Source organism: Scatophagus argus, chromosome 10, assembly GCF_020382885.2.
Source record: "Scatophagus argus isolate fScaArg1 chromosome 10, fScaArg1.pri, whole genome shotgun sequence".
NCBI classification, from domain to species: domain Eukaryota; kingdom Metazoa; phylum Chordata; class Actinopteri; family Scatophagidae; genus Scatophagus; species Scatophagus argus.
Window position 1 is genome coordinate 6,455,794 of NC_058502.1, and position 23,896 is coordinate 6,479,689.

Here is a 23,896-nt window from a genome sequence, read left to right on the forward strand (position 1 = left end):
GCACCAGGGACATGTTTCCTAAATATACAGTGGTTTCTTAAAAATCTCAACCCACAGTGGTTTTCAGCACAGGATGTAGGGCTCTCTCTTTTCTTTCTTTTCCCTGCATGCAGCTGGATACTCTCTGCTCTACTTTTTATTTCTTTTTTCTTTATTTTTTTTTTTTTTACACTGTCTGAAATTCTCGTTGTGATTTTACGTGATGCAAACCGAGGGGATGATGACAGACAGTTTGGAACAAAGACAGGAAAGCTCTGTCTCCTTTCCAAGGTTACAGGCCTTTTTCAACTGTTTCCTCTCTCGCCAGATTGATTTGAATAGAAATCTACTCAACATGCAGCCAAGTGGGGCAAAATGACTCGCAAGTCTGTGTGTGTGTGTGTGTGTGTGTCTGTCTGTCTGCGTATGTGTACTTTAGCTGGGCTGGATTTGGTTTGACGTGTTATTTCCTGCTAGGTGAGATAATAAGATCTATGATTAGACTGCATGATTGTGTGGATTTATGTTATGACAAAGCCTAACCACTGATGAGAAACATTAAGAACCGAGTTGTGTACATAATTAATTAGAACTTAGCTGTCGTTCAGTTCAAAACTTTTCAGTTTCTAGATATGCTGGTTAACCTGAAAACATGGGACACATTTCAGGTTTACTGTTTTGACGGCCTGATTTCTTTTTTGGGCATCTTTTCGTGGCTTTACAAAGCAGGACCACACATATATAGTATATCATATGAATACAATCCAGGGTCCTTTAATTCATCCATAAAGCATGAAGTAAGTTTTTATTACTAGTATTATCATTATTATTACAAAGTGGCATTTCTGCACTGTGGTAATTCCACTCAGATGACATTATGTAGTTCCTCCACCAATGGCTCCGTGTGATTTCCCTGAATAAAGCAGCTCTGCATTAGAAATAGGAATACGCAGCCTATTAGTCATTTCATTTCGATACAGTCCACTGGAGCACGAAGCAGCAGAGGAAGTGCTCCATATCCTCACTGTTCCCGGTGAACGAGCAGCTGATGTGATGCTGCCCTCTCCTGTACACTCACGGAGCTTGTGATGGACTCAGGGTGGGCATCCATAAATCACTGAATAATTCTGAATGAGTTCCCTGCAGGCTACTGCTTGGCTTTTGGCACGTCCTGAACAGCAGCCCCGCCGGGTGCGAGTTTGCCCAGCTGTTTGTCCCCATTCCCCCACACCACCACCACCACCACCCACCCCCATCCTAAAGCAGGATGGGACCTTCTTTCTGGGCGGTGCTTAAACTTAAGGGACTTTGTTCAGTAAAGAAAAGTGAACCATGTAGTGTATTGTTTCACTACTGAAGCGACTATCCCCGGCTCTTCGGGATATTAACTTTGGCGGACTTTGTGCACGGTGCAGACATGCAGAAGACCAGCGTCCTGGACATGTTCAAGTTTGTTTGCGCGGTTGTTACCAGAGCCTTTTTTATCCTCGTCTCTCTGACCGGCATCTGGAAGGTGACATGGGTGAAGGGAGATCCCTATTACTGGCTCCTGACTTTTCTTCTCCTGCCGCTCGTCGTTGAAATGATCATAACGTTGAAGAGACGAAAGGGAAAAGATTACAAGTGGTAAGATGAAGTGCATGCATGTTGTTTTGTAAATGTGTCGTTATTTAAGCTATTATCAGCTTAAATTAAAGATTCTCCCCACCTCCACCTGCACCTTCACCCACCGGGCATCCTGTTTGTCCCTGCTATTGTTCAGCCCGGGGATTCTCAGACCCAGTGAGGAGTGGATGACCAGGGTGAAACATGAACAAGTGAAACGTGAAATGAAGTGACAAGTTGTGCGTATGATTTATGCGGGGTAAATAACCAGACAAGAGGCAGCTGATGTTGTCCTGCTGACCTTCATTTCAAGTTGGATCCTTTTTTAGTGTCATTTAGTTGCTTGACAGAAAAAATTTGAGAAGCCCTGACTGGTTTAACAGGTTCTGTGGCAGTGAGGGTGGGACGACCCCCCTGAAGTTCTCCAGTCTTCCTCCATGTCTGAACTAAACTGTAAACAGTATTCTGTATTTAAGTTTCTTTGCCGTGCAGTTTGTTCGACAATAGCAGACATTTTAATTAAAAAATGTTACGAAGTGATTCATCCACCCATTCATTTCCCTTTCCATGCACAGAGATGTCCAGAATATTTTTTGTTGTTGCTGCTGTTGCTGTTTGCTTTCCTGTTGATTTATCAAGCTGCACAAGAAGCATTTATGTGTGTGTGTTGACATAATAAACTGAAATGAAAAGTGATAATAACAGGGCTGCAACTAATGATTATTTTTATCATCTGTTAGGGACTGTGTTTATCAGAGGAGGTGGTAGCTGGTGTGTGCCTTCCTTTTTTTTTAACAAATACTTCTCAATGTACCTCCCTCACTGGGGTAAGTGCATGACTATCCCTCCACCCTAAATAACCATATTCATTTATATTCACCACTGTTCAACGTGGGTAGTGCTGGAGCCAGGGCAACAAGAAAACAGGGTGGAGGGATGGAGACTTATCACCAAAAACAAACGGCTTCTTAAGTGCAGTTTTGAGGTACTCGTACGTTACTTGAGTATTTCCATCTTCTGGTACTTTGCACTTCTACTTCATTGAGAAGCAAATATTATGGATTTTACTACTTTTCATTTATTTTATAATTTGAGTCACTTGCTAAGTATTGAGTATTTCTATGCTGTGGTATTGCTACTGTTACTTAAGTACAATATCTGAGTACTTCTTCCACCACTGACATCAGATCCTGATCAAAGCTGCACCCATTTCCCTCTTGCAATTTAAAAACTGACTTATCATGTCAGTTGCCGTGTGATGCTGCAGAGGTTCAATAAACCCAAAGAAAGAAAGACAGCTCTTAAACAACAAACGTCAGTACCGATAATTTTTTTATCAACTAATTGATCGAATTGCTAGACGTTGTGTATAAGAAATTGTGTTGACAAGGTGCCGTTGGTTGTCTTGCAGGTTTTCTCCTCCCATCTTCCTGTTTCTCATCTGCATCATTCCCTCCATCTGGATCCTGGAGCTCCACCACCAGCAGAACAAGGACAGTGACCCTCAGGTAGAAACAGCAATGCTTAGCGTCCCAAAAACAGCAGTTCTTGTGCTTTTCAAACATTGTAACATAAGGATTTCGAGGTCTTTACACACTTAGCTGCAGCTGATCATTTGCGAATTTATTGATTCCATCAAATATTGCATTTGCTTTTAAACACAAAGCTTTTAAGCTTCAGTTACAGTGAAAATTGCAAGTAGTCTGTGAAATTCAGCCTTTTAACAGCCTCTTTCAACTGTTTTCAGTGTAAAAAACTCAACTCATTGGAGAATGTGCGTAAATTGATCACAATACAACACAACAACAACAACACCCGGGAAAACGGGACACACCAGGACTATCTGAGGGTAAGACTGACAGAAAAGTTCATTAAGGTTCACTTCCCCTTTTATACCACTTTTTTTTTAAGATACTTTTGTGAACAATAGAAATGAACACTGTGGGAGAAAGGGTTTTTTTTTTTTGCTCAATGACACTTCTTGGAAGCCACTTCCATTGCCGTCTGGATTGTTCACAACATCTCGGGTAGTGAAACTAACGCAAAGCCCAAAAATAAAGTATCAGGACTGCATAGATTTCTTAAGAAGCTCCCATTGCTTACTCACTTCTCAAGAACATTTTTAATTTCATTTCAGTGTCAGTGTTAGTGTCAGTGTCCAAGAAGTCACTGAACCCAATCAGCAAATAATCAGACACATAACTCCCCACAACAGAGCACAAAATGGTGCTTTTACGTCTCCATTTTTGCAATAATTAAACAAACAAGCTTTAATATGTTAATTAGTGAGCTTTAGAGGTGCTAGAAGGCATTGTTTCACTGTAGGTGTTTCCCTCTGTATCTTTTGATTCTAGTTTTCCACAAGACATCTCGACTGTATTTGAGGCCTAAGTGCAGCTATCTAGCTCTCCAGTGGCAAAGAGGAAAACACTGTGGTTATCTAAATACCAAATCTGATAAGAAGCCAGCATCGGGTCAAGATGAAGTTCCAGAGGAGACTCACTTTTGAACAGACTAGTTTTGAACAGATTCTCTGATCACCAGTTTAGAGTGAATGGATAAGAGAAAAACATGACAACATCAGGGCTTTGGGTAAATAAAATCTGAAATAATCCAATAATGGGAGTAACAAAGGATCTTTCCCCAAATACAGGCTTGGATTCTGGGTTGATCCTTCTTCTCACCATCATCTCTGAGGGGGGCAAAGCCATTCAACTGTGCTGTTAAAAGGATAGATGAAAAATCTAAGGAATCTTAAATGTAGCCATAAAAAATTAATTGCTTGAGCATTTGTTGATACTTGATCCAATGTCTTTTGGGCAAAAACCTGCAAGGCATTTTGGTGTCATCACAGTTGAGGTGTTTCTCACAGTCGACACAGTCCTTCATATTTGTTTGTACAATATAAAAGCATTTCATGTACAGAGGAAGACTCATAAAGAGCAGACATTGGGATGCATTACTAGGACCATTAGTTGGTTTTATGCATGCGTAAATGCTCCTGTGGCTGTTGCTTTCAATTTCAGAGGCATCCAAGAGGGTATGACCTCACAATGTATTCTAACAGCATGCAGCAACAACAGAAATGAATGCCTGATGTGCTGGTGAATACTTCCAGATGTCTGATCAGGGCAACGAATGAATTCAGCAAGAAAATTACCAACAAAATTACCAGGCTTAATATCACCATCATGGACAAGAGAGTGAGAGTTAGATAATGTGCCTTTAAAGCAGCCTGTAGCACATGAATTAAGGAGGTCTGAAAATTGACCCCTGAGGAATCCCACTGGTTAAAGAAGCCCATGAGTGCATACAAAGAACTCATAAGAAATCAAAACCCAGGCCACTGTCTAAGGCAGACTGGTAAAATATTATGACCAATTTCAACAGCAGCCTTTAAATCAAGATTTACACAAATTTAGTTTTCACCATGATCTTACTGCATCAGGATGTCGCAGGAAGACATTATAAACTTAAACTTACGAAAACTACAATAAACTAGTACTTTTGAATGTTTGTACAGCCACAGTAGCAAGAAAAATCACAGAATGTGATTGAAAAGTTTAGCTTAGATTTATCTTTAAAGAGATCACAGGGCAATGGACAAAATTTATACCATTAAGAACAAAAATAAGAAGGTGAAACCCAGTGTGGCCTTTAACAGGAAGAGGGGAGCATTTAATGTTAACAACAGCTGGACCACCACGCCCACATGGCCCAGGAGAATTAAAAATATTTGATGGGAACCTCTCAAAAAGCTGGCTGCAGATCCCAGTGCTGCTTTTCAGCTAGAGAAACAAAGTCCAAGTTGTGCAACCTAATGGACTCGTTAAAAGATAAGCCTGTGGTTAGTCTGAAGTAAAAAACATAAACAATTTTATTCTACAAAGAAGAATCATCTGAGTTACTTCTCTGTGCCACAGAGCTCCAGTGACCAAAGATTACAAAGACGAGAGTTAGACCGCAGTCATCACCAGGTTACACATCTGATAGCACTGTGTGAGCTGAGAGCCAGCTGCATATTGAGGGATAACATTCTGACTGAAGAGATTGAGCAATACAAGAAATAAAATCTCTTGTTGTTGACAAAAATCTTCCTCCTTCCTACCTTTTCCAGATTTTCAACAATGTGTTCACATCTGTATGTTCCGACGACTGGATCCTGGGTCTTCATCAGGTTGTGCTCATCCTCGTCATCCTGGGGAAGTGGCTTCTTCCCTTGGGAGGTGGAGTCACGCGTGATGAGCTCTCGCAGCTTCTCCTAATTTTTGTTGGCACTGCAGCAGACATCCTTGAATTCACTACTGAGACACTGTCAGACATCCAGTAGGTGGCAAACCAGGTTGCTTGTTCATTGTGAATTCATGACGTAACTTATGTCTACCGAGCTTCGTGCACTTACATTTATGCAGGCTTTATGTAAACAAAATGTCTGGGACACTTTTGAAGTTACCATATCTGTGTCGCCCAATCTTATCCCCGATGTCTTGACGTCATATGAATGCATTAACTGAAATAAGCAGATATTTATTGACATTCGTTGAAACTCATGGGCTTGGCTTTCACTATAATTTTCCATATGTTTTCCAGAGAGACACACCTTCGTCTGGTCTACATCATCTTAGGTGTATGGACTTGGAGCATGTTGCAGTTCCCCCTGCATCTGGCTGGTCAGTATGTGTTTGTCTGTTAAAACAATAACCTTGTTGTGCATAACCTCTTCCCAGTGTGGGGTGATCCATACAGTGTGTTTAGAAATCGGCAAAAAACTTACTAAAGTCGACTCTGTAAGCAAGCAGTAAAAACAGTTTCAGCTGAAATCACTCGCTCCTCTGTCTGAAGTCTTACGTCAATTTTTAGCTAAAAAAAAAATCACTCCTAAAACCTTGAATACACCGCAGAGGCCTCTATCAGACATGACTCCTTTCAGACAGTCCAAAAACAGACTTACCACAAAGAGGAATCAGTGACAGGAAGGGTGTACTTGAGGATTTTGTATAAACAGTCGCAGGAAATTCGGTCTTGCGTGTTCATTACATGAATAGATTTGGACTGATGAGGTCTGATAAAGTTCTGAAGGCTCAACTAGCAGAAGTCATTCTGAAGAAAAGAAAGGAAGACAATTATTAAGTGATAACAAGCAGCGCAACCTTGTTCTCGGAAAAACAGCACTCCCTGCTGATTTCAATTATTCATTACTGGACCTTTAATAATTTATAACAAGATGAGATTCTTAATAATAATGCTTTCATGTGTAGCTTTAATGTCATAATGCATTTAGAGCGCTTGGAGCTTGGATCTTGAATGCATTTCCTTTCTGTGTGCCTGTTATGTTTGTGGTCTCTCTAATGGGTGTGTCTTTTTATGAACTCTTCAGTATGTTTGAATGCTGCATAAAGTGACAAAGTGTTGACGTATAGGTGCAAGATGTTCAACTGAGATCCAGGGTTCAAGTTCCTGGGATTGTAGATGCTCAGATTTCACTTTGTTTAGGAGAACTTTAAAGACTTCTCTTGTGTTTTTCAAATGTGCATCCAAACTGGGATCACATTAGCACACAAAGTTAGCAGTGGACCGCTGAATCAGCTGAAGGGTTCTTAAGCAGCCTTAAAGGGTTAGTTTACCCAAATATTTTTCCATATGCCTATAGTGGTATCCAGATAGAGAGAGTTGTTTTTTTTTTCACATGGTTTTGAGATTAACTTCCATAACAAAACTTCCACCACCACTGTAATATAGTGGAGATACATGGAAATCAATATTTGGTGCTCAAAGCAGAGAAAACTTCCCTTTCAAAACTGTAACTGAAAGCCATTTGTTGACCTCGAAATAAGTCTTTGACAAGACATTCTCACCATAAGGTACATTTAAAGCTGTGCTATGATCTTCTTGGATTTATTAAAGGTTCAGTCTCCTCCTTTAAGCCAGTATGGTGATAAATTCCCTGGGTTGCTGCTAAATGGGTATAAATTGCTTTGTCAGCTTCATTTCACAAACCCCAGAAGTGAATTAAGTTCTATTTGGGTCCATTGTGTCGGAGGGGCAGCACAAGTCTCACTTAAAGGTACACTATATTGCCAAAAGTATTCACTCACCCATCCAAATAATTGAATTCAGGTGTCCCAATCACTTCCATGGCCACAGGTGTATAAAATCAAGCACCTAGGCATGCAGACTATTAAATCCTATGGATTAAGAATGGGATATCACTTAAATTCATATGTGTGTAAAGGCAGATGAGCAAATCTCCCAACAACAACATCACATGACATGAATGTTCCTTTGTTTCTGTTGTCATGTTTGAGGAGTGAGTTCGTAGGTTACTGGTTGGTTACAGATTTTTCTTACAGAATCCAGTCAAAAATATCAGGAAACGTTGGTGTGAAGAGCGAGCGTGCAGCCTCTCAGCAGCCATCTTGACATCTTCCCCGTGATAGTGTCCTTCTACCACTGACCTGTGTTTTGTATCTTTATTTCCAAAAGTGGTGAACTCGAAGTCAGACAGTCAGCCTATGGAGGAGGTCCAGACGATGTCCCTCTTGACTAGATACAGCACGGACTTGTGGAGCATCATGGAGGCCTTCTTTATCCAGGACGGGCCCTTCCTGGTGGTCAGACTCACTGTCATGATCTACTATAAAGTCTTTCACCAGATGCTGGTTTTCTTTGCCATCAAGAACTTCCTGGTGGTCATACTAAACCTGTACAGGTTGTCTGTTATATGCCATGACTCCAGACCCTCTAGAAGTAGAGCTGTTGATGTTGATGGCGATGTTCTTTAATTTTGACGAGTCGGCTCTGGGAGAAGACGAGGAATCATGGAGATGGAGTGATATCACACCAGATGTTTTATTCACATGTAAACAGATCATTTAACAGCCTGCCCTTGTTCCAATAAAACAAGTGAAAGTAGTCCCAAAGCACAACCTCTGCTTGACAACACAGCACCTCCACTAACTGAAGCCAGGCTACAGTTTAGATAAGAATTGGACAGATTTCTAACAGAGTGATGAGGACATGAGGACAGGGAGAGCAGGAAGAGAGGGCAACAGAGAATAACATTAGATGACACAAAAGCTGGAGAGTGGTGACAGAGGAAAACATCTTGTGCCAAACTGGAAGCTAAGTTTGATAAAACCGCCATAGCACCAGCAGAGGATAAGGAAGCCCATGAATTCTGATTATCGGTGACATTTGAATGGGAAATAAATCAGGGAGAGAAATCATATTCGCAAACTTTGATGACCTCTTGGACAAAAGAAGACTATTCACAGATCCATAAATCTGTTATCTCAAAGTGATTCTGTCCATGCTGCTGCTGCTGCTGGTGAAATCTGACTCATGGTTACATGTAAAAAAAATTGTTTGCACTTGTGCAGTAGCCGTAAAAATAAAGAGACTGATGGCATCAAATGGCACACAGGTGATCACCTGGATTGTGTCTGTGGTGCCCATTTTAAAGTCCTGAATAATTCTATGATTTATAATACCAAAAAAATCATCAAAACTCCCTGGCTAATGAAATGTTTTAGGAAAATGTGTTAAGACAATGTTCCCACAGCTTTGAATTATTGTCACTGGATGTTATTTAATTATCACTTGTGGTTTTTCAATATTTTCTTACAATGAAACTGAACTGAGTTGGGTTTGGTCCAGTTTTGCGTTTGTACTACAACCTCACGAAGTGGCAAAAACTGGATATTATGACCATTTATCTATTACTTTTTTTATATAAAAGTACTTTTAAATATAACAATGGATGATTCAGTCTCTCCGTGTATCTATTGTCAACTGCAGAAGTACCTCGTGGATACTTAATGTATCCCTGGTCGGGAATCAACCTAAGCACAAATAGTGCATTTTTACTTGTCAAGAAACAAACATGTATTATTGTTTTTGTCATGTTAGCTTGTTTTTAGTCTGTTTATACCCAAAAGAGCATTATATCCAGGATCCATGTGTTGTTTCCATTCTTATACCATGATGTGGGTCAGTTCTCAATTCTGGCAGCAGAATGTCGATTAATTCCTGGTAATGGACACTTACTAACAGACCTAAGTAGTTAGAGTGAAACTGTCTGTTCACCATTAGTTTGACATCGTGAATAAATTACATGGAAAAAAAACTGAATACTGAGCTCAGTCCTGCAGCGCCCCATCCTCAGCACAGGATGGCGACTGTGAACCACAAACTGACAGCAGCCTACAGTGACATATGGACTATGAATTCTGCCTCAAAATATCAATATATTCTGATTGCAAACCTCACGAAATTATAAATTAATGGGCCAGGCCAGGCCAGGCCAGGCCAGGCCAGGCCGCATGATATCATGAATTGCCCTGTAAAGAAACGCAGTTTGAACACAATACTAACTTGTCTTTCTGGACATTTAAGGTGACTTTATTTTTATTTGAAACTCTGAAAGGGGCCACCACATTTAAATAATATGTTTAATTTTGAAACTTTTTGCTGGTAATGCTTTACTTTAAAGTATTTTTACACTGTGGTATTCTTACTTTTATTTCGTAAAGGATCTGAGGACTTCTTTCATCGGTAATTGTTGCTAATGTACACAGACACAAACACACACTAAGCCTGTGGCCATGTTGATTTTAATCTCGCCTTTATAATAATAAAAAGTGATGTGAGCAGATGGAACTTTTCACCTGACACTTCAAACACATTACAGAAGCAACTAATGTCAATATTAAAATGAAAATCTGTCTAAAAATCTATTTACGTTGTGTAATTTGACAAATGTTCAAACATATAAAAACACAGACTACTCTGGACATTAGAGTATTAATACCTAAATTGATTTTATCATCTGGTCTTTTGAGAGTGAATCAGTGACAGGCTCTGTGGGCTCTTACGGTTTTTGTTTGATATATTGCATCAGTGTTATTTCACAGTAGGAGCCTACAGCTGTGAATCAGACCAGTGAAATCACCAGGGCTGCACCAACGTGTCATCAGAGTTGTTATGTAGAGATCACTTCCAGATGTCAGCCGCTCGTTTCACACGTTTGGTGTTTTGATGACTGTCCAAACGCCAAAATCTCCCCGAGACGTTCAGCTGGGTTGACATGTGATGACCATGAGGACCTGAGAATTTGATTTCACATCCTTTTCATTTTCTTAAAACAACCCAGTGATTCCCTTGTGTCGTATTTGGAAGCATTTGGGTTTGTTATGTTTACCAGAAGAAACAAACTGAACCTGTGCCAGTGTCACACAAAAACAGCTCTATACATTATTAAAAAGCCACTAAACGCAAATTCGGCACAAAAACTGCGCTTGGGGGAATTAAACCTTGTCTAGTGTCTGCAGACAGCAGCGCTGCAGCAGATAAATACAAGTACTGCACACAAAGAGTGTAAAGTGTGTGTCTCATAATGCAGTTTTTATTTATTTATTCCCTTTGTTTATTTTTTAAAACGTAGTTTAAATTTAAAGGCGACAGTATAAATGCAAGAATTATGGAGAAAGTTTAATCCACAGCTTAACTTTCACACTTAGGTTAGTTTTTCCCTTATGGTAAGGTTTGCTTTTAATGTCTTTAACTTTCTGCATCTACTCTGCTACATTTTATAGGTAAACATTATACTTTTTACTTCACTGGGTTTATCTGTCCGCTACATAAACATAAGATTTTTGCGTTCAAAACATCTGAGAAGCTTAAGAAACAGGTTTGCCCAGATGTTCACAGCACACCTGAAACAGTTGTTAATCAATCAGTCACTTGACAGAGAACAAACATCATGCCTTTTCTTTTAATGATTTTATTTTATCTTAAATAATTTTGATGTTTAGACTGTTGGTTGCTGTCATAAATATCCTGAGTTCAGGATCATTAGTTGTGGTCATATACAAAATAGTTCAAAATGTGCTCGACCAGCAGTAAAAACACTTTTACATTAATGCATGAGTAATAATAATCTAATGACATCACGTATAACAATCACAGGAGAAATGTTGCCGCATTGAGCACTTTTAATTAACTTTCACATACTTTTACTTTAAAGTAACACCTTCAATGCATGAACTTTACTTTGAACAAAGCATTTTCACAGGGTGGCATTTCTTCCACCACTGACAGTATTAAATCCATTACTAATCCATTACTAAAATAAGCATGGGCTTTATTTCAAAGGGCGTGAACAATGAACAATGCCGGAGAAATGCAATAATTACGTGTTTTTTCTCCTCTTTAATTATACTTTCCCTACGGCTGCCACCTTGTGGTTACTTTAAGTACTGCATCGCCTCACCATCTGTCTCATTTATCTCCTTTTCTACCTTGCCTCTCACACTCCTCCCACTCACAGCTCAGTCCACAGCTACCTGCTGTTATTCCAAAATCGAAAAATGACCAACTTTGCTGTTCATCGCTGGAAGTGAGGACTAAAGTGGCAACAGGCGCTTCAACAGCTCGTGGGTGTAATATGACACAGCGAGTGGGGTTGGGCCTGATTCGGCTTAAAACAGTCAGACAAGCCCATCCCTTCAGGTCCCAAACAGGTTGCATTACACACAAGGGTGGAGTTTTCCAGCTGGAATCCACACCACACCTTCTGACTGTGTCCTTTGCGCGAAGACGCACCAGACTCTATATAACCGGACGGACTACACCTCGCTCCCCCACAGCTCGCCTGTTCTCTCTCCGTCCCGCTCCACGCACTCCGATCGTCGGTCATGTTTCGCTGTGGGATCGCCTACCCCCGATGCAGGTGGATCTTGCCCCTGCTGCTGCTCTTCGCCATTATTTTTGACATAATCGCCATCGCCGCCACCTCGGGATGGGTCGAGGACGAGGACGCCAAGTCTCACTACGCCAGCATGTGGGCCCAGTACCGAGGCAGGAACGACAACTGGGAGAGCAAGTCGCTCATGGAGTTCTGTAAGTGTCAGTTTCTACCTGCTAGACATGAAGCTCAACAGGACAGCGAACAGTTAAAGAGTAGAAAGACAGGAACAAGGAGACAATACGCGGATTGGTGGGGCTGCTTCAGCGTTTGTCTCGCTGGGGTGTAAAATTCAACACTCACGTATTGTAAGTAGAAGGACTCGACCTCTGACAAGTCCAGGCTGAGGGGAGGAGGGAGGCCTACAACACCCTCAGTCCGTCAGGCGGACTGAACTTTGCTCTTCACTTATCTCGCTCATTAAATAAGATAAAGTAGGGAGGTGCTGTACAAAAAAAAACAAAAAACACAACAACCACAACAGCCTCATTTATAAGTCAGCTTTAAAGATTGCCATGATTAAAATGTCTGCCTGTTTTTGAGCCTTAAGTTTGTTTGTATATGGCAAAAACGCATCATCAGATGTTTCAGTGGGGGCTCACATAAATCAGTATTTTCAACGAGAACAGAAAAACAGAAACAGATGGATGAAACCTTGATAGAAGCATTTTAAAGAGAGTATACCGTCTCCTCGAGTAAGGCCTTAAAAGACAGGAGAAGACAGTTGAAGACAAGATCAAATGGGTTGTCAGTAATTTTCCTCCAATGTGGCACCTGTCTGTACCTGTCTGTTTGTCGTGCCATGCAAAGCAGCCCTGTTACCAGTAGTTTCTTCTATAACCTCCTACTGCCAGGAAACACCGCACGTCTTCCGCCTTGATCTGATTTTAATATACACAGAGATTCAATATGAGCTGCAGGCCAGAGATTCAATAAGACGCTGGATAAAACCTTACAAAACAGACGGTGGAAGTGCATTCACAGCCAGTCGAGCTGCGTTCGTACGCGGGATGTCTTTCGGTTACTGTGTTTGGAGTTTTTGTTTTGTTTTTCTGCAGGAAAGAAATCGAACGACGTATGCTGCTGCCAAACCCATAAACAATAAATAAACATATGTGCTCAGCGAAAATCCAAGGGAGCCATTTGAGGAACTTTAAGGCTTTAAGCTTAAAGATGACTGAATTCTTTTCTGTCTGTATCAGTGTGCTGGGGGCAGATTTTCTTCTGAAAACAAATTCACCTCAGGCAGCGTTTGACTGTTTTAAATGGTTTGTGGAATAATAAGAGGGATAAACACAAATTCGCCTGTTTGTGAACAACAACAACACACACACACACTCTGAAGTGAACAGTAACTGTGACCAGAACAGACTTTGCTTCTCCTCGTTCCCAGGTTGTGTTTGTGTTATTCCACACCCACAGTCAACCACAAAGACAGCGTTGTGGCCCTTATCAGACTCTCCTGATGTCGCCCAGTGAGGCTAGTGGTTCCATATTGTGATCGGCAGAAACGTACCTTCGTTAAAAAACATTAACGTTAAACATTCACACGTTTTTGCAGTCTGGAGCGCAAATGACCTTTATATTCCTTCATAGTTTACATCTGTTGTTTACAGTATGGCTGCGCGAAACTCTGCACTATTACTATATGATAATACACATGCTGTATGTTATACTGTATATTACATAAATAAAACCAAATCCTGACCTCAAGGCTGAGGGAAGCTCTGATGCACATTCAGAATGACCTGATGTGGTTGGTGCAGGGTACGACTGCCAAATTTGCAAACCAGAAACATGTTTGTAATCATTTCAGGTTAAGATAGGTGAGAATTTGTTGCTTTTCTCAGTCTCGCGTCGTAGCAAAGTAAAGCTTTTAGGACTGCTGGTCACGGAACAGAACCGGATTTAACGTCATCACATTGGCAATCGTAATGTAACTGTGATTGTTTTCCCAGCATTTTTAAATGAAAATAACCGTGAGTTGCAGCCCGTACGTCTGTAACAGGGATTACAGAGATTTGATGTGCCTTGACTTGTCTTCTCTTGTTGTAAAAACTTCAGCCCTGTTACTTTCTCTGTTTCGTTTTGTGCATGTGCTCCTGTTTGTTAATGTTTAGACGAAGATTTGGTGGGAACTTTGGCATGTGAAGGAATCCAGGCTTTTTTCTTTCTTTGTTTCTTTCTTTTTTTTTCTTTACATTTTGGCTCAGTGACAGCAGCAGTCGGGGGCCCTTGTACAGACTGTTGAAACTAAACAGACTCAAACACACATTTATATTTAGTTCTCCTGGTGTGAGTACAAGTTGCTGTGAAAAGTGTTTTTCGGCCATTTTCAGGCGTCGTTTTAAGTTATAACTGAAGTGGTTTTGTTCTTCGACTGAGCTGCCTGCTGCTACTGTTTTGGTCCTGACTCCTTTGGTGTCAGCGGGACTGAAGCGCTCAAACAAAAGACGACCACAGAAGTTGCCAGAAGTCCGTTGGCTGTATCTTGGATACGTTTTTAACCCAGAGGTTCCTCTGAGCATTCTTGGCCTCGGTTCTTTAGGAGCTCTGTGGATGAATGTTTGTGTGTGTTGCTGTGTGCAGATGTTGTGAATATTGGCGTGGGACCAAACAGACTCCCGGTCATGTTGCTCTGTATACACTACGAAGCCTGTATTTCCTTAAAACTGCAGCTTGCCTGGGAACTACAGGAATAAACATGTTTGTGTGTGTCGCTGGCAGAATGGGAAAGTAGATAATGACTGGTTTGGTGTGAATCAATGGGTAGGGCGACGTGAGGATGAGACAATAAGAAATCTGGCAGCATCAGTCATACACATGTACAGCTTTATGGTAACATGTGACTTTTATTTTAGATTATTTTTGCAGGATGAGCCAAAAATATGAATTCCAGTCCGTGTTTTTTCATTCATTCATCAGCTTTCCCACTAATTTTCCTGAAAATTTACCCCCTCACCTTAATCTGCCAGTTATTTTTCCAAGTTCATTGATTTGTCCAGGAAATGTTAGAAAAAAATGTCCATCACAATCTCCCAAAGTGCACTTTTAATTCTCTGTTTTAGCCGACCATCAGTCTAAATCCCAAAGATTTTTACTATTTTACTACTATCATGTATGGCACAAAAAAACAGCAATTCTGTTTATTTATCAATTATCAGTTTAGATTCCCATTAGTTTTTGATGCAAAAAAATCAGTCAGTCAGTCGTTTCAGCTCTTAAAATCTACTGTATACCATCACAGGAGATTTCAGCTGTGTCGCCCACTCCTGCATGTACCACAGTCGCTCTTCGCTCACTTTGTAGAGTAAAAAGCACTGAATTAAAACACTGGCACTGTGTTCCCGGCGCCAAGAGCTGCTGGCTGCGAGGTGATCTGTTAAAATCTTTTCAAGGAGAATGCATGGTGTCAGGTTGATCCACGCTGCCTGCATGAAAGCCCTCTTTACAAGAGGGTTTGATGGATGTTATCCCTGACGGTAAGACCAGGGCTGCTCTGAATACAAACTTCACAGCAAATGCACTTGTCACCATGGCCAAAGCTTTATGCAAGGCGTGTGGGAGAATCAAACAGCATGTACACTGTATGGACAAAAGTATACAGACACCTTTTTTCAGCCTTTCACTTCCTTGAAGGGAAATCTTAATGCTTCAGCACACCAAGACATTTTGGACAATGCTATGCTTCCAACTTTGTGGCAACAGTTTGTTGAAGACCCTTTTCTATTCCAGCATGACTGTGCCCCAGTGCACAAAGCAAAGCTCCATGAAGACATGGTTGGATGAGTTTGGTGTGGAAGAACTTGGCTGGCCCACACAGAGCCCTGACCTCAACCCCATCCAACACCTTTGGGATGAACTGGAACAGAGATTGTGAACCAGGCCTTTTGGTCCAACATCAGTGTGTGACCTCACAAATGCTCTACTGCATGAATGGGCACAAATTCCCACAGAAACACTCCAACATGTTGTGGAAAGCCTTCAGAGAAGAGTGGAATGTGTTATAGCTGCAAAGCTGCTTCTGTAGATGCATGAAAATTTCCTGTTGGTGTAATGGTCAGGTGTCCCCTTACCTTTGTCTATATTGTATAGGTGTGTTTTAGTGAGAAAGTCACAGTTACAAACATGTTTCTGTGTGCACATGTACTTGCAGTGTAAACGTGGAGAAGTGAAATCCAATCTGTTAGTTTTGATCAGAAAAGGGAAACAGATGTTGAGCAGCTGGATGGCATCAAGTTCTAGTTTTCACCCACAGACGTAAACCGAAGCATGTTGAGTGCTGAGCAACTTAAAACACCCAGGCATTAGGATGCAACTTGGCTGTTGTTCATACATTTAAACGTAAAGTCTAGAAAAGAAGCGTTCACAGAAAACAACCCACACTCGCTGAGGAAGGCTGAGACGGAAACATCTGGGTGGTTACGTGGACTGTTGCTAATGGTTTCTTTAAAAAAAAAACAAACAGTGTTGGAAGAACATTCAGTAGCAACTTTAACAAAGGTTGATGGCAACAGGTTGAGTTCCTTCCTTCCATTGTTTTACCAAATAACTGTGCACATTTTAACTTGAACAAAATCTGCACAGTGTGTACAAGTGACCCACAGTTCAAATCAGAGTCTCCAGTTTCCAAACATCACCAGTGATGGTAAGGACAGACCTTTAGTGTATTAAAAATCTTCTGATGATGAACAACACCACAGAGTGCTGCAATGCTAAGCCAATTGTGTTCAACATTTTGTTTTCATTTCACGGTCCTTTCGGGACTTCAACGAAAATAATCTGACATAATCTTTGGTAAGTGTTGAAAGCTGATTTCTGAGAATATGTGATTTTTACACGTAGCTAATATGTGCCGGCCTGTTTTGTTGGAGAGTCTGAGTCCTTGAGGATGCCTGATGTCATTTGAGGACGGCTGCGGCTTTTCTGAAGGGTTTTAGTGTGTTTTTTTTTTTTCAGCAATATGCACACAAAACCATTTGGGAAAAATTAGTGTGTCACTATTTGAACGCTGCTCTTTGTTTCTTGAGCTGTGGATAAGATGCTGTCTCCCCTGTGTGTTCATAAGGCTCAGGTTGAAGTCTGAATTTCTTTTTCTCGTCCTGACATGACAGTTTTTAAAGAGTCCACAGTGAGCAAAATTGAACTAGTCGAACTAGTCTGGTGTGTGTCAGTTTGTGCGTGATGGGAGAAATACCTCAGGCTGAGTCGGGTTGGGCATTACCTGAGCACACACACACACACACACACATACACTCAGGTATGAATAATTTAGGGTGTTGTCCGATCCAGTAACAAGTAACAGTGAATTGGGTGTGACATAGTCCTCCACAGTGGACTGGATGTAGTCTCAAAAGTGTTTGGATTATATGTTTTAGTGTTGGACCATTATTATTGTTATTATTATTATTATTTTATTTTAATCCTATAGAGCTGGTGAAACATGTTCAGAAAACACTGAACTCCTAAGAAAATGATCAGAGACCTGAGCTGTTTCCTGTTAAAGATTATGTGATGTGTTTAATAAGTCTGCCAAATTTCATGAGAGTCAGCAAAACAGGGCTGAGGGCTTGTTATGTACCAACATTCAAGGGGGCGCTGTTGAGTTGTTTTGCCATGCCCGTTATGGACACCCATATGATGTACAATTTTTCACCCAACATGATGCTTGTGCAAAGTTTCATGAGTTTTTGAATATGGCGAGGCCTCCAAAAGCACGATTTTTAATAATAGAGAAGAAAAATTCCTGGTGTTTTCACATTAACATTCCCTTATTTACTTTGCACATGCACAGTAAAAGCTCATCTACAAACAGCAGTAATTTTCCCACTGAAACGCGTTTTATTTCACTTTTTTTTTTTATTTTGTCCCATGTGATGGCTTTTACAGTAAAACTCAGAACCTGTCAGGCATCTCATACAGTTTTTTGGCACAAACAATCTGCAAGCGCTCACGATGGGAGGTGCTTGTTTTAGACTGTGCGGCGCTACGGATTCTCTGTAATTACAGAGGCCGCGTCTGCGAACGACGCAAACGCCTGACAAACAGAGCGAAAGTGTTGTTGAGGGTGTGGCGGGTGTGTGAAGCAAGAAGAGAGCTTTTCTCTCTCTCTCTCTGTCAGCTTGGACTTTGCTAATCCTGTGGAATGTGCTGTCATGAGTTCAAGCTGTTAGTGGTGAGAAAGAACTCAGCAGGGCTGTTGAAGTGATAAGAGACACGTTGCATGACTCATTCATTTCCAGAAACAAAGCTTCCGAAGAGGCTGCGCACCTAAATTTACTAACACCCTACACAGTAATCAGTTTAGAACAATGTTATCAGTACATCGTGCATGAAATATAATTTAGCAAGCAGTTACAGCTTTAAACGTCTGCATTACTAAAGCGCCGACTCTACAGTCGCCTTTAGCTTCCCTTGAGGATACCTGACTCGTTCTTTTTTTGTTTTTTGAGCACTGTTCTTCACTTTCTTGTGTCTTTTTAGGACAATATTACCTGTAATTAAAAACCATTTACTGTGAAAGTCTGTAAAGCAACTCCTGCACCTCTTAATGCTCAGAAAATAACCCCCAAAACCAAAATGTTTTTAACGAATATTTCCAAGTAATTTGTTTGTTTGTTTGTGTTGGACTCCAGCTTGGGCCCAGGCAGTGGCTGCTCTGATGATCATCGGCCTCCTCGTCCTCATCGTCGCCTTCATCGTCTCCTGTGTGGCTCTGTGCTGCACGCTCAACATCCCTCTGCTGCCCTTCATAGGAGTGCTGCTGATCGTTGTCGGTGAGATACGCACGCACCCGCACACCTATGAACGCATATAACTGGACATTAATTAGAAATGCGAGCTCAGGAGTAAAACTGTAAACAGAACAAGCGAAGCGTGTCATCCAAAACCGCCCTGTTTCAGATGTACTTCCTTAGAAAATTAGATTAAACCTCATCAGACAAAGATCAACACTCAAGCAGAAATAAGACTGGGTGAAACTGAAAACTGATGAAGATACCTCAGGTCTTACAGGTTTGGTGCACCAAATATTCCACCCTCACACAACATGTTTATGCTTGCATATGCAACATCTAAAGGGTTTAGTAATTTCACTGCAATTTCAGGCAGGAGCCTCAGGACAGGCGATTAAATTAAAGGGACAGTTTACCTAAATTACAAAAATCAACACATTTTCTGACTTAACCCTCGGGGTATTAATTAAGAAGAATTAATTAAGATACACTATATAGAAAAAAGTGTGTCCAAATACTGAATTCAAGTGTGGTATGAGGCTGCTTTTCAGGGTTTGGGCTCGGCCCCTGACTTCCAGTGAAGGGAAATCTTAATGCCTCAACATACCAAGACATTTTGGACAATGCTATGCTGCCAACATTGTGGCAACAGTTTGAAGAAGGTCCTTTTCTAGCACTGATCTCAATCCCATCCAACACCTTTGGGATGAACTGGAACAGAGATTGTGAGCCAGACCTTTTGGTCCAACATCAGTGTCTGACCTCACAAATGCTCTACTGCATGAATGGGCAAAAATTCCCACAGAAACACTCCAAAATCTATTAGAATACAGTGTCATAAAGTCCCTGTTGGTGTAATGGTCAAGTGTCCAAATACTTTTTTTCTACATATGACTGAGTGTGAAGATCCCTTCACAGTGAGGTGTGGGTTACACTGAGTGATTAAGATGTTGTTTCTACACAGACATATTCTTGTTAAAAAGATACGTATTTTAATTTGTATCACCTCACTTGTGCAGTGGCAATGGTGGTGGTAGACATCTTAAAACCAAAACTGTCTCTAAGAGTGGTACCAAGACAGAAGCAATACCTAGCTTACAAAGCATGTAAACATGTTTTTTTTTTTTGTTTTTTTTTTAACCAACATGTTTTTATCTTTATGAATGGAAGAGTCCAAGATTAGCCCAATGTTGAATGATCTCTGGACACAAGCACTTATGAATAAATATTAAAATGAAATAATAAACAATAAATGAATCTAAAATTAACACAATCCCAGTCCCGGTGTGATTGTCTAGCTGAAAAGATCAAGACTTTCCTAAAATGTGCGTGGGTTTCAGCAGACAGGATGTGGCATGAAGGTCAGGCAGTGAAATGAAAAGTCAACAGTGCATATAAGAGCAGATGAGTTGACGCAGAAGCCAGAAAACGTAAGTCAACGTTTCTTCAAAAGGGATGGATTTCACGTGGGAGGAACATGAAGAGGGAACTCGATGATGTGAGCAGGTCTGACGTAAAAAGGAGAAAGAGAGAGAGAGAGAGAGAAAGTTTGGCGTTCGCTACAGGGGGAGGAAAGGGTGAGGATTTGCTGTGGCGTTGCCATGGGAACAACTGGTTTAGTCTGTTTATCTGACTCATAGTCTGAGAACATGGGACAGAGCCACACACACACACTCCAACATTTTCACTGCCAAACTGACAAGTTAATCAGCCAGTCATAATTCAGAGTTTCTGCGACGGCGGCGCCGGGACTTGAACAGAGTTTGCATTAGAGTCACGATGCTGCAGCTGGAGGGGAAACTGGCACTCGGTTCCCACAGGTGGCACAAAGTGACTCTGGTAAAGTAAAGTCTTGAAAGGGGAAAAAAAAAGAGATTAGAAAAGGATAATTAACCTGTTCTTAACCTTACTGATCCCTCTGTAGTGCTCTCATCTCACCAGCCCTGTACTTAATGCTTTTTGATCTGGGGATCATATGAGTAATCTGAGATCTTTGTACCGCATTTACTAATGTAATCTTATGTGCACTTTGTGTTTATTAAGTGGATGAAAGTCCAATAACACAGAAATGAAAATCCTCTTCCTGCTGCTGTCAGCTGAAGTTATGCAATGTTTACTCTGAGTGAAACGTACAAAACCAAGACCTGATGTTGACATATTTTATATTTTTAATACACATTTCTAAACTTCACACAGATGTAAGAGATGTTTTTGAAAAATTTGGGATCTCCACTGAAACTAAATAAGTATGTTATGAGGATCTGGACAAACACTTTCTGGTATTTTTCTTTTCACTTATTTTAAAGCCACATAGAGACTATTAAAAAGATAAGTCAGGGTTAAAATTATGTACATGCACCTGTTCAGGTGGTGAGTTGCTTCATTATGTGTATACGTTATACATTGCTTTGTTTTCCAGGAAGTAAAAGTGGTATTTCTTTTTAAAGTAAAGTAGAATTTGTTTGTAGAGCCACCCTGGTGGGTCAATAACATCAGGGTGTTTCTGATTAAATCAAACCGTCCGTCTGTGAAGAGTTTCTGATGGGATGAAGTGTCACACCTGACTCACTGCCAGCCCTGCCTTTGTTTGAGGGCGTAAAGGGCCGCACACAAAACATTTTCAGTGACTGTCACCAAAAAAAATAAGCTCATCGCAGGGCAAATCAGTGTCACACCTTTGCAGAGAACATCTGTCTGGAAACCCTGACGGGCAGCCATGAGTGTCAGCGCTGTGTTTCAGGGGCAGATCTGTAAATACTGACTCATCTCACAGATGTCGATATGTTGATGCAACTCTTACACACTCGTGAGAAGTTATTTTCCACACTTTGCTGCCGTTGTTGGTGTCTGTTAGTCTTGTCCAGTGGTTTTCTAATGCGGTTTACTAGTTTATAATGTCATTTCTCTTTCTTCTCTCTGCAGTGGTTCTCCAGGTCATCGCTCTCATCATCTACCCCGTCAAATTCAACGAGCTGATCTTCGAGGGCAACTATTACTACACCTGGGCCTACGGCTTCGGCTGGGGCGCCACCATCCTCTGCATCGGCTGCTCCATCCTCTTCTGCTGCCTGCCACGCTATGAGGATGAGCTGAGTGGCCTGGCCAAGACCAAATACATCTACTCCTCTGCTTAGGGACACAACCTGCGCACCCACCCAGTTACAGCCATTTTCGCTCTGTGCCAGATGTGTGCTGACCGTTGAACATTTTTACACTGTACCATTTCACCAAAGATCCATGACGGCTCAGTTCAGTTAAATTAGGTCTGGCAGTGGGAAAACTCTCCTCCACCATCCGAGAGTGAAGAAGCAGGGGCAGATTCCTGCTGGAAGTGGACTGTAATTGGATTTCGCATCTGTTAATGTACAGACCTTTATTTTAGATTAGTCAGCATCATAATATTTTTTTAACCACTGTGTTTGTTCACATTCTGCATATTGAGTGAGAAACATATTCCTTATGTTATCTGTACTTTTTACCTGTAACTCTCAATGCAAGATAACCCAAGTGCACTTAACCCAAGGGATGTAATTATGTGTAAAGCTGAACTTTACCCTGATTTTTGATGTATGAACAACTCATACAAAACATAATGCACAGGATGCAAAAAGAATTGTTAATCATCATTTGGTTTTGTTAGTTTTTCTCTCAGTTCTTAGGTGTGTGTCGTATTCGTATTCGTGCATAAGATGAGATGGAAGCTCGGAAAGCCTGGACTCAGAAGCTGAATGTAATCTATGGAAATGTACCTGTAGTTTAACAGTTGTGTTTGCACCTTTTTTTTATCATTTATTTTTATGATAAATCTGCTGTTTGTCTCCAGATTTTTTTTTTTTATTTTTTTTTTTGCTCTTGTTTACTTTTTCCAAAGGGGTATAACTGTGGGAGTTTGCTGTGCTGTCTTTGTATCTGTTCTAAACACTACTAATAATACAATTCATAAACTGGACGCAGTGGTGCGATGGTTGATTGACTTTGCTGCAGTTTTTCATTCTAAATTGGAAGCAAATTAAATGAATTTTCACTTGGCTTGATAACCATAATGTGTCTCATGCATATTCAGAAAACACTCTCCCACTCTTGAGTACTTATTTTGTTCATTTTGACCCTCAGTATTTCTAACATTCAATTTTAGTGATCATTTATTTGAGAATGTAGTTGTTGAAATGACAAAAAAAAAATCCACACATTACACACTCACATTAATCTAATCTGTCGAAATTCTTCCCTCATCACTCCAAAGTTGCATGAGCTGCCTTATTTGATATTGATGTCACATGTTCAGATTTTGGCCTAAAAGAAACAATATAAACCCAGAAGCTCATTCTGTGTGTTTCATGTTTCGTTGCCTCAAAGTAGGTACGTCATGAGAAAAGTTGTTCAGACAGACGGATAACCAATCGTGTATTTTCCAAAAGTCTCCATAGGTTTTGGTAACTGATGTTCCTTTGGATAACTTCTGCCGGTTTGATGAGACCAGTGTGTACCAGTCGTCTGACATACTGTGTGTTAAAACTTGGGTACCTTGGGTGCCTTAGCTTCCTCAGCGTTGCTGTTGAATCCCATCAAACTGGTCAGTCTGGTTTTACTGACTCATGCTGAATCCCGACCTTCATTTGCACGGCTGCTCAGCTGCTCGACTCCAGAGTCATGCTCAGACAAGACTTAAGTCATTTGCATGGGAGCAACGATTGATAACAATTTAGTAGTCAGGTTTCTTAAGTTGTTTATCATGTGAATTGCTGCATCAGTAATAAAATTGTAGTCTGATTAGAGGTTTTGACTGAGAATGAGGAGAGATTCAGGCAGGTTTCCACTCGAAGAACCTGCGTGT

General features: G+C 40.8%; 2 protein-coding genes and 1 long non-coding RNA gene across 5 annotated transcripts; 2 read left to right on the forward strand and 1 right to left on the reverse strand.

Moving 5' to 3' along the window:
* The first annotated feature begins 1,241 nt into the window (after window positions 1-1,241).
* LOC124066412 (transmembrane protein 26-like) lies at window positions 1,242-10,233 on the forward strand. 2 transcript variants are annotated; one of them, XM_046402760.1, is made up of 7 exons: window positions 1,502-1,605; window positions 1,742-2,898; window positions 2,996-3,092; window positions 3,332-3,433; window positions 5,702-5,910; window positions 6,175-6,254; window positions 8,068-10,233. In XM_046402760.1, exons 2-7 carry the CDS (start codon window positions 2,843-2,845, stop codon window positions 8,364-8,366), a joined length of 843 nt encoding a protein of 280 aa, XP_046258716.1. In that variant the 5' UTR covers window positions 1,502-1,605; window positions 1,742-2,842; the 3' UTR covers window positions 8,367-10,233. The 2 variants fall into 2 exon arrangements, with proteins under 2 accessions (XP_046258715.1, XP_046258716.1); XM_046402759.1 differs by lacking the exon at window positions 1,742-2,898 and having other exon boundaries at window positions 1,242-1,605; window positions 8,068-10,232.
* Window positions 10,234-11,353: 1,120 nt separating this feature from the next.
* Window positions 11,354-12,782, reverse strand: LOC124066061. Its single transcript, XR_006844535.1, has 2 exons — window positions 12,632-12,782; window positions 11,354-12,516 (listed from the first exon to the last, which is right to left on the reverse strand). It is a non-coding gene; the product is annotated as an uncharacterized LOC124066061 (long non-coding RNA).
* LOC124066060 (p53 apoptosis effector related to pmp22) lies at window positions 11,561-23,245 on the forward strand. Of its 2 annotated transcripts, none has more exons than XM_046402130.1 (3): window positions 11,561-12,483; window positions 18,964-19,139; window positions 19,176-19,475. In XM_046402130.1, exons 1-3 carry the CDS (start codon window positions 12,279-12,281, stop codon window positions 19,251-19,253), a joined length of 459 nt encoding a protein of 152 aa, XP_046258086.1. In that variant the 5' UTR covers window positions 11,561-12,278; the 3' UTR covers window positions 19,254-19,475. The 2 variants fall into 2 exon arrangements, with proteins under 2 accessions (XP_046258086.1, XP_046258085.1); XM_046402129.1 differs by lacking the exon at window positions 19,176-19,475 and adding an exon at window positions 21,985-23,245 and having other exon boundaries at window positions 12,075-12,483; window positions 18,964-19,104.
* Window positions 23,246-23,896: the final 651 nt, after the last annotated feature.

What these genes read in the sequence shown, in the direction of transcription:
- LOC124066412 (XM_046402759.1), top strand. Translation starts at nt 1,397, where the DNA reads ATGCAGAAGACCAGCGTCCTGGACATGTTCAAGTTTGTTTGCGCGGTT. An exon ending in CACACCAGGACTATCTGAGG is followed by an intron (nt 3,434 to 5,701) that starts GTAAGACTGACA and finishes TACCTTTTCCAG; the next exon opens with ATTTTCAACAATGTGTTCAC. An exon ending in GAGACACTGTCAGACATCCA is followed by an intron (nt 5,911 to 6,174) that starts GTAGGTGGCAAA and finishes TATGTTTTCCAG; the next exon opens with AGAGACACACCTTCGTCTGG.
- LOC124066060 (XM_046402129.1), top strand. Translation starts at nt 12,279, where the DNA reads ATGTTTCGCTGTGGGATCGCCTACCCCCGATGCAGGTGGATCTTGCCC. An exon ending in CAAGTCGCTCATGGAGTTCT is followed by an intron (nt 12,484 to 18,963) that starts GTAAGTGTCAGT and finishes GTTGGACTCCAG; the next exon opens with CTTGGGCCCAGGCAGTGGCT. An exon ending in AGTGCTGCTGATCGTTGTCG is followed by an intron (nt 19,105 to 21,984) that starts GTGAGATACGCA and finishes TTCTCTCTGCAG; the next exon opens with TGGTTCTCCAGGTCATCGCT.